Genomic DNA, 16,870 nt, shown 5'->3' with positions numbered 1-16,870 from the left:
GGGCTATCATGTGTGACATTCAGCATATGGCACATCCACTTACCAGCCCAAGGACTTGTAAGAATGTGAAATGATAGAAGAAGAGGAGGCCAGTCGAAAGAAAAGACCACCAGAACTGTGCCAAAGGTTCAGGCTTGTAAACACCTAGACAAAAAAAAAACACAAAAAATGACTAGTAAATTGCAAGCAACTTTGATTTTTCTGAAATTATTTTTTTTAAAAAGTACAGTGCTTGAATTTGGTAGAGTGGGAAAATTCCCATGTGAAAAAAAATGGCAGAGATTTCCGTGCACCAGATAGTACAGGACAAAGAAACTGGTTAATTATGGCAGGCATGATGACACACCCTTCAGGACATAGTGCCTTTTGGGATAATTGTCCCACTGATATAAGCGGACTTCTTTCGTATGTCTCACAGTGTCAACCACCTCTGGAGTAACACGGAAGGGTTTCTTGGTTTTGGTAAACGGCTCACAGAGTTTTTAGTGTCCACTTAGTCAGGGATTGCTGAATTTTGCATTTCGTAGGAGCACTTGCAATGGGATTATCCTTGAGGATAAAATCATTATTTTGGAACTGCATATACTGTACGAAGAAAGAAAAAAAAAAACAACACAATGACAAGCGTCAATCTGCCTTTATTGTAAGTTTTTTTTTTTATTTTCTTCAAAAATTGTGATGAATGTGATTCACAATTTAGAATTTAATAAAGACAATTTACCTTCAGTAACTACATCTGCATTCTTTCCGGTGACCAATCATTTATGAACCTAATACATTTGTGCATTCTCTCCTTTGTGTTTATCTAACTACATCTGTGCATTCTTTCCTTCTTGTAATTTATGTTAAAATAATCAGACAATTTACAACTTAATAGTGAAAGAACTGGAAACACCAAAAGAGCACATAGGTAAGTATGAGAATCAAGGTTTTTAGGCAGAGCCATCCATCACCAAGAGAACTTGCCAATCATTCATGTGTAATATCACAAGATCAGAGTCCCATGTGGATTTTTGACATAAATGGCGGCCCATTTGAGGGACCAAAAAGAAGTGACGTTAAAGACAGATAGATCAGAGAAATAGACACACACATCATTTTAACTGCTTGTCATCAGCCTGACTGCTGAATCTAAAAGCCGTCCAGGACAACATCCTCTTTTGGTATTGCTGCCAAGTTTCAGTAAGCTTTAGAAGCCTATATAAACATATCCAGGCTTTTCTATATTTTGTTACAGCTCTGCTTTTACATCAGTATGCTTTGTTTTTATATCTGGACTGAGTAAAATAATGACAGTAAATACAGGACACCTAGTGTGAGAAGACTGTCACTATCTCACTGGGTTAGCAGGCCAAGGAGGATGCCCAAAACAGAATGAATCTCACAGTAATTGGTTGACATTTTGTTTTAACCCAGTGTGTCACGGTTATTCTGCAGGATTAAGGGGTGTTGGCCTTTAAGTCTAGGTTAAATCTGGGGACATTTGTGTGTCTAGTTTATTTTTGGGGACCAAAGTATCTTTAGGTTGGGGAGCATGTGCTGATAACACCCAGCAGTGGGTGACACCTCAGCACCAGATTGGAACAGTGTGAGGTTTTTTTTTTTTTACAATGTCTGGAGTGCCACTCCTACCACCAACCCCCAAGTGTTTCCCTGTAAGTTGGAGGACATGCAGGTCCTCCAACTTATAGGGAAACACTTGGGGGTTGGGATGCAGGGCAGGATGCGGGTTAACATCATACCCAGGATGGAGCAATTGCAGGTTAAGTAAGGGCCTTGCTCAAGGGCCCAGCGGAGTAGAGTCACTTCTGGCGTTTACGGGTTTCAAACCAGCAAACTTCCAATTGCCAGTGCGTATCCCTAGCCTCAGAGCCACCACTCCTCCCATATGAAGTAGCCTTAGGTCTGAGTTATATCCGGGTACACCCATGTGTTGTTCTTGACGTAGTTAGTGAGTCCCTATTTGGAGTACTGGAGAGTGATAGGCTGTGCAGACATTGCTCCTAATCAGAGCTTGTGTGGATAGAGTATGTACTGTATGTGTAAAGATTAGGGCAAGAGAGTAGGACGATCACACTCATCCCACAATAATACAGGGGATATTCGATGAATCCCTTACATCTCAACTAGAGGGAGCCTGTACAATGTTGTTTTAATGAACATGTCATGTCTCCAGCATGCATACATGTACAAGGATAAATCAAAAAGTAAAGGCAATTTGAAAATTATGCAGTAAAAGCAACGGATAGAAGCTGACACAAAACAACTAGTTTGCGATGGCTCATGGGCAGTTTGAACACTCACAGTGCAAGCGCTCTGCCATTTGTCTAATCGAAGCCAAGGTCAAATGAACATGCATGTTCAGCTGTGGGATTGCACCGATGTTTAACACACTGTAGTAAGATTTATTTGGGCAGAGAGTGAAACCTGCTGAAATTCACCAAAGGATGTTGGCTCAGTACGGAAGTGAAAACAGCACGACTCTGTATTACGTTGTGTGCTGTTGCTGCATATTTGGGTATCAGCTATGGATCTGCACATGTCATAGTGTAGGATGATTTGGGGTACTGTAAATTTGCATAAGTCAAAGTCAAAGTGAACTTTATTGTCATCTCAACCATATACAGGTATACAGATAGACGAAATTGCGAAGCTCAGGGTCCACAGTGTAACAACATGACGTGCAAATAATAATTTAAAAATAGAATTAAAATTTAAATTAAAATTAAAAATTAAATTAAAATTAAAACATACACAAGACAAGACATTGTGCAAAGACAAGACAAAGAAGTAGCAGCAATATCGATGTGTAAGATTTGTAATACAATAAATAATAAATAATGGATATAGATAATACAGAAATGATCAGTGTATGATAATAGTTGTTTAAGACATGTGTAAACAATGACAGGTCAGAAGGATATCAAGAGTGTCAAAATACTTAAAGGTCAGTATGAGATTTTCAGTTCTTCTCTACCTGCACACTCGTCTTTGCAGGACAGTGGCTCGCATGTATAAAAGTTCTGTTTTTAGAGGTGGTTGAGGCCGTGTGGAAGGGCAGGGGGCAGCCTGGTGTTAAGTAGTCTAACAGCTTGGGGGTAAAAACTCTCCTGCATCCTGGCAAATCTGGCTTTGATGCTGCAGTATCTTCTCTTGGATGGCAGAAGTGTGAAAAGTCCATGTGAGGGGTGTATGGGGTCCTGCACAATGCTGCAGGCCTTGCGGACACTGCGTTTGTAAAATATGTCCTGTAGTGAAGGGAGAGGCACCCCAATAATGTTCTCTGCTGTCTTCACTATCCTTTGCAGGCGCTTGCGGTCGGATATGTTGCAGTTGCCATACCAGACAGTGATACAGCTGGTCAGAACACTCTCAATGGTGCCTCTGTAGAACATGGTGAGGATGGAAGGGGGAAGATGTGCTCGCTTCGGCTGCCTCAGGAAGTGTAGTCTCTACTGGGCTTTCTTGTTTAGTGATGAGGTGTTATGTGTCCATGTAAGTTCCTCAGTTATGTGCACACTGAGGAACTTGGTACTCCTAACAGTCTCCACATCTAAACCGTTGATGCTAAGTGGGATGTGGGCAGGACGTGATTTTCTGAAGTCCACAATTATCTCTTTTGTCTTGTCGACATTGAGAGATAGATTGTTGTCTTCACACCATGCGGACAGCCGTTCCACCTCATCTCTGTATGCTGCGTCATCATCCCTGCTTATCAGTCCCAGCACCGTCGTATCATCCGCAAACTTGATGATGTGGTTAGTGTTGTGCATGGCTGTGCAGTTGTGAGTCAGCAGGGTGAACAGCAGTGGACTAAGCACGCAGCCCTGCGGTGCTCCTGTGCTCAGTGTGATGATGCTGGAAGTGTTGCAGCCTATCTGAACTGACTGGGGCGTCTGTGTCAAGAAGTCCAGGATCCAATTGCAGAGGGTGGTGTTTAGGCCCAACCTGCTCAGTTTTACAACCAGCTTTTTAGGGATAATTGTGTTGAAGGCAGAGCTGAAGTCTATGAATAGCATCCTGACATATGTGTCTTTTTTATCCAGATGTGTCAGGGAGAGGTGAAGGGCAGAGCATATGGCATCCTCAGTTGACCTGCTTGAGCGGTATGCAAACTGAAGAGGGTCAAGGGAGGCAGGGAGATTAGTCTTTATGTGTGACATGACAAACCTTTCGAAGCACTTCATTATGATTGGCGTGAGTGCAACTGGTCGGTAGTCATTCAGGCATGTCACTGATGACTTCTTTGGCACTGGTATGATCGTGGTCGACTTGAAACATGCTGGGACTGACGACTGGCTCAGAGATGTGTTGAAGATGGCTGTGAGGACACCAGCCAGTTGACTGGCACATTCTTTGAGCACACGACCAGGTATGTTGTCAGGTCCTGCAGCCTTGCGTGGATTGACTCTGGATAGAGTCCTCTTCACGTCATTTATGGAGAGACATAGTGCCTGGTCTGTGGAGGGAGGCGTTGTTTTTCTTGCAGGCTCTATGTTCTGTGCCTCAAACCGTGCGAAGAAGTTGTTCAGCTCATCCGGAAGGGAGGCATCACCATCGCTGCTGTGTGGGTTGGGCTTGTAGTTTGTAATTGTCTGAACGCCCTGCCACATACGACGTGTGTCTCTGGTGCTGTTGAATTGTTTGTTGATCCTCTGTGCGTATGCCCACTTAGCTCTCCTTATAGCGCGAGACAGGTTGGCTCTGGTCATCCTGAGGAAGGCCTTATCTCCAGATGGGAACCCAAACAGCTTACTGATCTGAACAAGCCAACATCTTTACTGGCTAAGACCAGAAGACATGTTTGGCGTAGACCAAAGGCAGCATTTGAACAGAAGAACCTGACAGCAACTATAAAGCATGGTGGTGGAAATGGTTTGGGGCTGCTTTGCATTATCAGAGCCTGAGTAGCTCACCATCATGAATCCACTAGGAGTTCTTCTTTGTATCAAAGGGTGTTTTCATCTGTCAGAAGGGTGAAGCTCAACCAAAATAGGAATTTGAAACATGTCAGTGATCCTAAACATACAAGGAAATCCAAAAAGGAATTGCTGAAAAGAAGCAGTGGTGGGTTCTGGAATGGCAAAGTCAAAGCACAGATCTGAATCCCAGTGAGGTCTTATGGGGTTAAAACAAACTGTGCAAGACACTCCTCAGCCATCACACACCTGAAACAATCCTGCAGTGGGAGAAGTGGGAAAATCTTTCTGAAAGCCAATGTCAGAGACTGGAAGACAGTTATAGGAAAACACAACTTGGGAAGACAATGTTAGGTAATAGAACTGAGGGTGGACTTGATTTACTCACAGATGAAAATGGTAAGTCTGTTCATTTTTGTTGCATAAATTACTGACAAGTCAAATTTTTTTGTTCTTTTAAATGACATCACCTTTATTTAAAGATACTGTTTCAATGAAGATATGTTTACATATGTTAACAAAGAAAAAAAAATATTTCAAGGGGTGTATGTGTTTTTCACATGCCTGTATCTAAACTTTGTCTGTACAGCTGCTTATAAATCCACAACATAATTACAGTTCCTCTCATACCTTTGTATATCTGAAAGTCAATTCTCATCTCATTAATAACATTTTATCTTTAGTTTAAAAAAAACAAAACAAAAAGTACAGTGGTGTGAAAAACTATTTGCCCCCTTCCTGATTTCTTATTAAAAAATAACCTAACTGTGGTGTATCACACCCAAGTTCAATTTCCGTAGCCACCCCCAGGCCTGGTTACTGCCACACCTGTTTCAATCAAGAAATCACTTAAATAGGAGCTGCCTGACACAGAGAAGTAGACCAAAAGCACCTCAAAAGCTAGACATCATGCCAAGATCCAAAGAAATTCAGGAACAAATGAGAACAGAAGTAATTGAGATCTATCAGTCTGGTAAAGGTTATAAAGCCATTTCTAAAGCTTTGGGACTCCAGCGAACCACAGTGAGAGCCATTATCCACAAATGGCAAAAACATGGAACAGTGGTGAACCTTCCCAGGAGTGGCCGGCCGACCAAAATTACCCCAAGAGCACAGAGACGACTCATCCGAGAGGTCACAAAAGACCCCAGGACAACGTCTAAAGAACTGCAGGCCTCACTTGCCTCAATTAAGGTCAGTGTTCACGACTCCACCATTAGAAAGAGACTGGGCAAAAACGGCCTGCATGGCAGATTTCCAAGACGCAAACCACTGTTAAGCAAAAAGAACATTAGGGCTCGTCTCAATTTTGCTAAGAAACATCTCAATGATTGCCAAGACTTTTGGGAAAATACCTTGTGGACTGATGAGTCAAAAGTTGAACTTTTTGGAAGGCAAATGTCCCGTTACATCTGGCGTAAAAGGAACACAGCATTTCAGAAAAAGAACATCATACCAACAGTAAAATATGGTGGTGGTAGTGTGATGGTCTGGGGTTGTTTTGCTGCTTCAGGACCTGGAAGGCTTGCTGTGATAGATGGAACCATGAATTCTACTGTCTACCAAAAAATCCTGAAGGAGAATGTCCGGCCATCTGTTCGTCAACTCAAGCTGAAGCGATCTTGGGTGCTGCAACAGGACAATGACCCAAAACACACCAGCAAATCCACCTCTGAATGGCTGAAGAAAAACAAAATGAAGACTTTGGAGTGGCCTAGTCAAAGTCCTGACCTGAATCCAATTGAGATGCTATGGCATGACCTTAAAAAGGCGGTTCATGCTAGAAAACCCTCAAATAAAGCTGAATTACAACAATTTTGCAAAGATGAGTGGGCCAAAATTCCTCCAGAGCACTGTAAAAGACTCATTGCAAGTTATCGCAAACGCTTGATTGCAGTTATTACTGCTAAGGGTGGCCCAACAAGTTATTAGGTTCAGGGGGCAATTACTTTTTCACTTTTTCTCCCTAAATAATAAAAACCACCATTTACAAATTGCATTTTGTGTTTACTTGTGTTATATTTGACTAATGGTTAAATGTGTTTGATGATCAGAAACATTTTGTGTGACAAACATGCAAAAGAATAAGAAATCAGGAAGGGGGCAAATAGTTTTTCACACCACTGTAAATGGGCATGATTTTGAGAATGCGTTTGAGTAGGCACAGAAGTGGTCTGACATTTCATTCCCAGTTTCTTTTTGCCTTGTGCCTGATGTTGCTGGGGCTGTTTCCAGCTTCTATCACCATTTTGTGAGAATAGTAAGATGCCGAAGATGTACAGGTGCTGGTCATAAAATTAGAATATCATGACAAAGTTGATTTATTTCAGTAATTCCATTCAAAAAGTGAAACTTGTATATTAGATTCATTCATTACACACAGACTGATGTATTTCAAATGTTTATTTCTTTTAATGTTGATGATTATAACTGACAACTAATGAAAGTCCCAAATTCAGTATCTTGGAAAATTAGAATATCAATTAAGACCAATGCAAAGAAAGGATTTTTAGAAATGTTGGCCAACTGAAAGGTATGAACATGAAAAGTATGAGCATGTACGGCACTCAATATTTAGTTGGGGCTCCTTTGGCCTGGATTACTGCAGCAATGTGGCGTGGCATGGAGTCGATCAGTCTGTGGCACTGCTCAGGTGTTATGAGAGCCCATGTTGCTCTGATAGTGGCCTTCAGCTCTTCTGAATTGTTGGGTCTGGCGTATTGCATCTTCCTCTTCACAATACCCCATAGATTTTCTATGGGGTTAAGGTCAGGTGAGTTTGCTGGCCAATCAAGAACAGGGATACCATGGTCCTTAAACCAGGTACTGGTAGCTTTGGCACTGTGTGCAGGTGCCAGGTCCTGTTGGAAAATGAAATCTGCATCTCCATAAAGTTTGTCAGCAGCAGGAAGCATGAAGTGCTCTAAAACTTCCTGGTAGACGGCTGTGTTGACCTTGGACCTCAGAAAACACAATGGACCAACACCAGCAGATGACATGGCACCCCAAACCATCACTGACTGTGGAAACTTTACACTAGACCTCATGCAACGTGGATTCTGTGCCTCTCCTCTCTTCCTCCAGACTCTGGGACCTTGATTTCCAAAGGAAATGCAAAATTTACTTTCATCAGAGAACATAACTTTGGACCACTCAGCAGCAGTCCAGTCCTTTTTGTCTTTAGCCCAGGCGAGACGCTTCTGACGCTGTCTCTTGCTCAAGAGTGGCTTGACACAAGGAATGCGACAGCTGAAACCCATGTCTTGCATACGTCTGTGCGTGGTGGTTCTTGAAGCACTGACTCCAGCTGCAGTCCACTCTTTGTGAATCTCCCCCACATTTTTGAATTGGTTTTGTTTCACAATCCTCTCCAGGGTGCGGTTATCCCTATTGCTTGTACACTTTTTTCTACCACATCTTGTCCTTCCCTTCGCCTCTCTATTAATGTGCTTGGACACAGAGCTCTGTGAACAGCCAGCCTCTTTAGCAATGACCTTTTGTGTCTTGCCCTCCTTCTGCAAGGTGTCAATGGTCGTCTTTTGGACAACTGTCAAGTCAGCAGTCTTCCCCATGATTGTGTAGCCTACAGAACTAGACTGAGAGACCATTTAAAGGCTTTTGCAGATGTTTTGAGTTAATTAGCTGATTAGAGTGTTGCACCAGGTGTCTTCAATATTGAACCTTTTCACAATATTCTAATTTTCCGAGATACTGAATTTGGGACTTTCATTAGTTGTCAGTTATAATCATCAACATTAAAAGAAATAAACACTTGAAATACATCAGTCTGTGTGTAATGAATGAATCTAATATACAAGTTTCACTTTTTAAATGGAATTACTGAACTAAATCAACTTTGTCATGATATTCTAATTTTATGACCAGCACCTGTATATTAAAACTTTTCAAGGTGGGGCTACAATGGAAAATGTGGTGAAGAAAAACTAAGTGGCAGTATCCACACTGAACCACTAGAGGGCGGCAGTTCATTATGGCTTTTCCCACTGTGCTTTAAGTTGGCCAGAACTGTGGGAATATTACAGCAATGAAGGGACACAAGATAGAGAAATTTTAAACAAACTGTAAATCCACATGACTACAACAATTAAAAAGGTACAGGTATCATTAACAAAATTCAAGCCTGAAAATTGTATTTTTGCAAACTGGTTTGATTTTATTATAGAGGGTCACAGACTAGCTGACACACATTATACAAGCGTCACTGACTGCCTCTGACATGGTAAGATTATGTAAATGATGGCTACAAATAAAAATAGCCAGAAAAGTCGCATATTGAGACATGGCCTGAAGAGTGAAAGTCATCGTCTGTGTTCCCCACTGCATTTCTGACATATTCAGTGCCATCCCCTCAGAAAGCCGGAAGATGTCTTTCTAGCTTAATAACTCAGGGAATTTTACTTGGGCATCTTACTGTGAATATTTTTTTTGCAACACAATTCTTCAACTAGCCAATCAGGCAGACAGAGTATCTGGGATGTCCTGGTGTGTCCTCTTTACAATCTGCATGAAGTGCCTGTGTGGTGCACAGAACGCTGACTAGCCTAATTTATGTAAAAGTAAAAGTTGGTTTATGTGTTTGTACTTATATCAGTTCTTTTAATTTCTGAACTCGCCTATCATTTTAGAGTTGCACACAGCATAGATTGGAATCACTGCGTGTAAAGCAGGGGTGGGCTGCAGTGGCTGCAGGTTTTCATTCTAACCCTTTTCCTACTCAGTGACCAGTTTTCACTGCTAATTAACTGTTTTTCCCTTCATTTTATTAGCCCTGTTTTTAAGGATTCGGTCCTCTGAATTGATTCGTTTCTTCATTAAATGGGAGCCAAGCAGAAATGAGATGTGAAATTAGCTAACAGATGACCAGCTAAATCAGAACGTCAAACTCCAACCAGTTTCTTAATGAGAAGCCAATTCTTGCTGTTAATTAAAGCCATTATTGAATATCACGACTTGTTGGTGCTCTGATTCTGCCATAGCAGACTGTTGATTTTCTGTGTTTTCTAAGACAACCGTCAAGATATTTTGGTGACCTGCAGACCAACATAACAGACCTTCACCATTCTTTATTTTTATGTTAGCTGGTCATGTGTTGGCTTGTTTTGTCTCTCATTATTGTTTGGCTGCTCATTAAGGAAAAAGAGGTCTGAGTCACATCAATTAAAACTAAAGCAAAACAAGTTAATCAGCGTCAAAAACGGCTCACTAATTAAGGAGATGGTTAGAATGAAAACCTGCAGCCACTGCAGCCCACCAGTACTGGAGTTGGACCCTGGAAAGGAATGACCCACACTTGAATGGGATGCCATCGCAAAGCAGGGCACATTCATGCTGACAAATAATAGAACTTAACATGTCAATCTTGGGGACAATTTACAGAGAAACTAAAGAATACTAACTTTCCAGAGGCAGGGACCAGGCTAGAAACTGAACACAGTAGTAGTGCCAACTGCTGCACCATCACATCCCTTAACAATAATCAAAAATAAGGTTTATTTTTCCCTATTCACTTGACTGCCCCCTTGCCTTCCATTTTTGAAGGCATCATGACCAGTAGGCCATAGGCATATCATATTTCATTCTCATCATAACTACAAGGATCCTCAGAGGATGTTGTATGAAGAAAGATCAGTTGCTGTATTGAGTAATGAAGGGACTGGAAATATACAAGGCAACAGGAAAGTGTCTCAACCAAAAGAGCAATGCTGTCACTCACCTCCCTTCCTGAGCAAGTATATCGGTACAGCATAGAGCATGATGTGCTGGATGTAGTAGACCTCCATCTCGAAGGGCAGCTGTGGGGAAACAAGCAGACAAGTCTGTCACGGTCTTGTCAAACATGTGCAGAATAGCAGGTGGGACCCAACTACCCCACCCAAGTACAACGCATGCACATTAACTTGTAACAAAAAAGAAGAGGAAAAGTGTCGGGGTAAAATGTAGGAAGTATATAATGTTGATCAAAAAACAAACAAAAAAAAAATCTGAACATAGTACATGAGGTTCCAAAGTCTTCATACAGGTTATTGACGTTTCGGAATCCCTCCAGCCATTTGCATATTTTTAAGGTGGCTTATGTAGTATTGGGGCATAGGATGTGGGAACAAATACTGAACTGGGCATTATATACAGTATATATACTAGTGAAGTTACCTGTCGAAAACAGATAATATTAAATATTTTTAAATGAATTCTGTCTCTTGCCTTATATGCATCTTCAGTTCCTTGAGTCTGAGCCTCTCTTGTCGGCTGTTTTTCTGTCGTGTGCAATCTCGTTAAGCCAGCTTCTTGGAATCTGTCATTTCAAGGCACCTTACTTACTTCCTGTCCGCTTTAATATTTACCTTCTTTGAAGGCAACTCTTAGCGTAACTCCTACGGCTTTGCTGCTCCTCATTAATCTTACACTCGCACTTCCTCTTGTGATAGTGTAATTAAAGCCAAACTGACCAATCCGACTGCCCTTAGATACTGAACACACACATAAAATCCAATGCCAAAGGGGCTGTCAGTGTGCCATTTCCTTAACGTATATGTAATTCACATTTTTAAATGAAATCCAGCCAAGGCACTGTGATCCATTGGGGATTTTTTTACCTTTCTTGCCAACTTGCTCACTGTGTGTGTGTGAGGAAAATAGACTTGGGCCTCTTCCAGGCACGTTAGTAACAGTTCCAGTTGATTTGAACTTTTTCATTATTGCCCTAACTGTAGATAGACATTCGCCTGAAAATGCCTCTAGTTTTTTTAATAGCCATTCCCTCACTTATGAAGGTCAGCACACGTTTCCCTCATTTGAATTGTGTGTTCTCTTATCTTTCCCATGTTGCATATTGAATAAGGGAATGCAGCCTCCGTGCCACCTCATATTTATACCCCAGTGAAACAGGCAGTCAGGTAGCACAGGGTTCAGAGTCTGGGCACCCATGGGATAGAACCTAGCAGAACTGCTTCACATGCTATGGTACCTTCTGCCTGATGGAAGTGGGACAAAGAGACTGTGGGAAGGGTGGGAGTGGTCCTCCACAACTCTGTGGGCTTAATAAAGACGTCTTTAATGGAGGATAAAGAGAACCCAATGATCTTTTCTGTAGTGTGCACTATGCATTGTAGGTCCTTATGGTTTGAGATGCTGCAGTTCCCAAACCAAATGATGATGATGATGATGATGATGCAGCTGGTCATCTATGGAGACCAATGCTGAGCAACAGAATATTAAAACATCCATGGATGTCGCATACTCCAAATGTGTAGTCATCCATTAAACATTAACCCATCTCAGTAACAGAAATGGCTTCCCCCCCACCCCCCTCTTGTGCTTGCGACACAGCTATGGCCACATTGTTAACAATCTTACAGTAGGCATCATTGGGTACTTGGAAAAAACTGTTTGCCTAAGCCAGCCACATGTTGAATTTCCAGAAACATATTTAGCAAAAACAGCATATTTACTGTGAAAAACGCTTTGGCAAGTCTCACTAATCGACATTAATAACCAAAGATATTAAAGCAATGCTTTTGGAAAAAACAACATGCTCTCTTGGAAGATGAAGTAGAAAAAAAGTCTATTAAATAATGTATAATGACTTACAAAATAAAAAAAATAATCAAGAGGAGATTTATGATTAACAATCCAAAGCAAGTCTGGAAAGATTTGTAAATTATCACATGATGGAGTGCTGAAATGCAACGTTTCCAACATACAAGCAGCACAAGTTTTTTATTAATAAATCAAATGCCTTTTAAACAAGATTTGAAACAGATGATTTCCATATCCAAAATGAACAACTAAGGGAGATCTTTAGCAAAAATACTAGAAATATTACTGGTGTGGAGGTCAGAACAGCTGAACTGGAGAAGTCACTTTGTGTCGGCTCAAATCCAGCAGGACGGGGTGGGGATTTGGGAGCATAATGGCGTACTTGGGCAGCTCTCATGTTTTAAGCAGTTCCCTCCAGTTATTCCTGGTCCACTCAGCGGTGGCATCAGTCAATCATTACCCCGTGTCACAGGTTGAAGAACCCATAGCAAAGCAATACTTTGAACATTTGGTGACACACTCTGCTTTTTGAAATAGCTGATTTGATTACACGGGCGGCATGGTGGCGCTGTGGTAGCGCTGCTGCCTCACAGTAAAGAGACCTGGGTTCGCCTCCCAGGTCCTCCCTGCGTGGAGTTTGCATGTTCTCCCCATGCCTGTTTGGGTTTCCTCCGGGTGCTCCGGTATCCTCCCACAGTCCAAAGACATGCAGGTTAGGTGCATTAGCGATCCCAAATTGTCCCCAGTGTGTGCTTGGTGTGTGTGTCCTGCGGTGGGGTTTGTTCCTGCCTTGTGCCCTGTGTTGGCTGGGATTGGCTCCAGCAGACCCCCGTGACCCTGTGTTAGGATATAGCGGGTTGGACAATGACTGATTGACTGACTGATTTGATTACTTCACAAACAGAAGTATAGGAATCGATGGACTTGATATTTTATGTTATATTTACTCTCTTGCTGGTTCCTATGTCCTATGCAGTATTTCTGAATGTGTCTTCAGCATTCAATCCTGTCCAGCCTCATACATTGTTAAAGAAACCGAACAACATAAATCCTAATCCATGTATTACATTATGGACTCTGGACTTTCTTTTAAATCATTCACAGGCTGCTGCAGAACTTTATTTCAAAGGACATTGCTTCAGATATATAGCCTATGGTACTGTTTACACTGTACGCCTGTGACCTGGTCACTGTCCCAATATCATTTATGCTGATGACACTATGGTGATAAGTCACATATCAGGGGAGACCAACAGCCAATTACTTCAGTCACCGGGACTGTTTGTGGAGTTTTATGTATTAACAACTCTCTTTCACTGGATGTGAAAATTACTAAAGCATTATATTTGACTTTGAGAGGCAAACATTATTATGCTCTCCTATTGCTGTTCAGAGACAGAAGGTACAACAGTAAATCAATATAAATTGGAACTCACATAAATAACAATCTAAACTGGAACATAAAATATTACAAATATCTATTCTAAATGATGTTGGCATTTATTTCTCCTGTGTAAAAGTGGACTGCTTTCTCATTGCATGCTTTTACCAGTATGTCCCAGTCTGTTATAAAGCTCTGCTCCATTACCTGGCTTAGTGGTCTGACAAATCAAAATTAAAAACAAATAAAAACACCAACAGGTTATCAGACATGCAGAGAAAACTGGATATTTTGATATGTGTGTGCCAGAAGTGATGGTAAAGAAACTGGCAATCATCTCAGTCAATGACAGACAACTGTTCCATACAGCCCTTACCTTCAGTAAATTGGAGGACAGTTGCTTTCAATACACACAAAATGATCCCGAATTTCTTTTTTCCCCATTGTCATTCAGCTTTTTAACAAAAAACATCCGGGGCAGTAAAGCTTTAGAGGTGAACAGCGTCTTCATAAGCACGGTAAGCTTTTCTTATTCTTATTGTAACAAATTAACATGTTACACTGTATTACTTGTCTGTTGGATATTCTTTGTCACAATCAAAATCATAAGATGGACAGCATTCGTGATTTAAATTTTAAACCAGAAGGTTGATCTGTAGAAATGCTGTACCCTAACCCCATTTCTTTTTCTTCTGTTATGTTCTTGAATAAAAGTGCATTTGTTTTGTTGTATATGTACTTTTTGTGAAAGTGTTTATTTGATATTTGGACTTCAGTCTTCACACATTATACACTTAATGTCAAAATTTTGTCGTTAGTACTATAACATGAAAAAAGTTTGTGTTTTAGGTATGTGTTGAACATTTCTTGCATTTCCTGTCATCCTCCACTTACACAGATCGTTGTAGACATGGAACACACATGAAATGTGTATGTTCCAAATAACTATATATTATTTACCCATACAACTCCAGGGAAGTCACACGCTGATAAACAAGATTTCAGCTGGGAGAACTACACCCCCCAACCCAAGTTGAGCTGCGGTGGTGAGGGGAAGGGACAGCAGGCTGCTTGTGCTGCTCAGCACATTTACAACACAAAAGATGCTGATGGAGAGGTGCAAATGAATTTAAGGTGGGCCAGGATTATGAGTTTTTTCATAGGCTTCAGGGATTCTAGTGTAAAAAGACAGACTAATCACTCACATGTTAATGGCTTGTGCCAGTAAATCTTATAAAATCCTGTAAAAACTCTCTGGTATAACAGTTAAGTGCTGAATAGAACTACATGAAGAGCAGATGACACTACATCCAGACATATTATGGTCACGCTACCATAGGGTTGAACCAGTACTGAAAAAATACCAAAAAACTCAATTTTTAAAATTGTACAGTATCAGGATTTTCTTAATTTTGGTAATGGAAGTAAATGGTAGTTTTTAAGCACCTTATCAGAAGTCAAAGGAGGACCATACGTTGTTTGATTTTAATGTATGTATTAAATCTAGCTTTAATCACCAAGGGACCCAAACTGTTCTTTGAATATACAGTGGGTATAGAAAAGAATACCCCCTTCAAAATATTCACAGCTTGTTGCTTGGCAGCCTGAAATGAAGACACACACAAAAATACTTCTCCAGCTGTATTTACTCAATGCAACTTATAACAGCAAAGTGAAAGATATTATAGTAACAGTTCAGGAAAAAAAAAAACAAAAAACACAGAATCATTGAGATGGTTAAAGGATCATCCCCTGTGTCAGTACTTTGTGGAGCCAGCTTTTGCTTTGATTACAGCCATGAGTCTGCTGGGATACAGTGCGTCTCTACCAGCTTTGCACATCAAGACTGTAATACTTGCCCATTCTTCTTTACAGAACTGCTCAAGCTCAGTCAAATTGGATGGTGACTGTTGGTGGACTGCAATCTTTAAGTCATTCCATAGATTTTCAATAGGGTTTAAGTCTGGGCTCTGACTAGGCCATGCAGTGACAGTAACCTTTATCACCTTCAGCCACTGCGTGGTCAACATTTCTGTGGGCTTTGGTTCACTGTCATGTTGGAAGGTGAACCTTCTTCCAATTGACAACTTTGTGTCAGAGGGCAGGAAGGTTTCCTCATAAACTGGCAGTATTTCGTCTCATCTATTTTTCCTTCTATCTTGACGAGCGCCTCACAACACGATGCTCCATGCTTTACTGTAGGAATGGTGTTCTTATGATGGTAAGCTGTATTGGCTTTCCACCAGAGGTAGTGTTTGGCACTGAGGCCAAATAGTTCAATTTTGGTCTGACCATAACAGCTTTTTCCATTTGGCCTCAGAATCTTCAAGGTGTGTTTGGTAAAGCTCAATCGAGACTTGATGCGACTTTTCTTGAGGAGGGGCTTTTCTCTTACAACCCTCCCATGTAAGCCACATTTGTAGAACATTTGTGATATTGTTGTCACATGCACACAATGAACACTCTTTGCCAAAAATTCCTGTAACCACTTCACAGTTGCCATAGGCCTCTTGGTAGCCACTCTGACCAGTTTCCTCCTCGCTGTTTCATCCAGTATGGAGGAACAGCCTGATCTAGGACGGGTACTAGTTGTACCAAACACTGTCCACTTCTTGATTATAAATTTTACTGTACTCCTATGGATTAATAAAGCCTTTGAATTTTTTTTGTATCCATCTCCTGACTTGTGCCTGTCCACAATGTAATCTCCGAGATCTCTTGACAGTGACTTGCCACCCATAGTTGATTGCTTGCTTTCAGTTGCTGTTTTAATGCTGATTAGAATTATTACAGTTGATCACAGGTGGAAGACAATTAGTTGGTGTACAATGAAGAAGGTGATTAGTTATACCTGATTGAGTATATTTTGGTGGCAGGGGGGGTATCGGTGATTCTTTAACCATCTCAGTGAATCTGTTTTTTATTTTTTTTTCTGAACTTTTGCTATTATACTTTATACTATTATATCTTTCACTTTTCTGTTACAAGTTGCATTGAGTAAATACAGATGGAG

The 16,870-nt window shown here is 41.0% G+C and overlaps 1 protein-coding gene across 2 annotated transcripts in view; it reads right to left on the bottom strand.

Annotated features, from left to right (window-relative positions):
* LOC114662565 (transmembrane protein 164) overlaps positions 1 to 16,870 on the bottom strand; it is an 83,431-nt gene that overhangs the window by 12,057 nt on the left and 54,504 nt on the right. For both annotated transcript variants that reach the window (XM_051934934.1, XM_051934935.1), the window contains exons 4-5: positions 10,654 to 10,732; positions 44 to 144 (exon numbers count right to left, since the gene is read on the bottom strand). In XM_051934934.1, coding sequence (XP_051790894.1) covers positions 44 to 144; positions 10,654 to 10,732 — 180 coding nt within the window. The remainder of the gene's footprint in view (positions 1 to 43; positions 145 to 10,653; positions 10,733 to 16,870) is intronic.

Source organism: Erpetoichthys calabaricus, chromosome 12 (genome assembly GCF_900747795.2).
Source record: "Erpetoichthys calabaricus chromosome 12, fErpCal1.3, whole genome shotgun sequence".
In the NCBI taxonomy this organism is placed as follows: Eukaryota; Metazoa; Chordata; class Cladistia; order Polypteriformes; family Polypteridae; genus Erpetoichthys; species Erpetoichthys calabaricus.
Note: the sequence above shows the minus strand (reverse complement) of the source record. Positions and strands in the feature narration are given on the sequence as shown.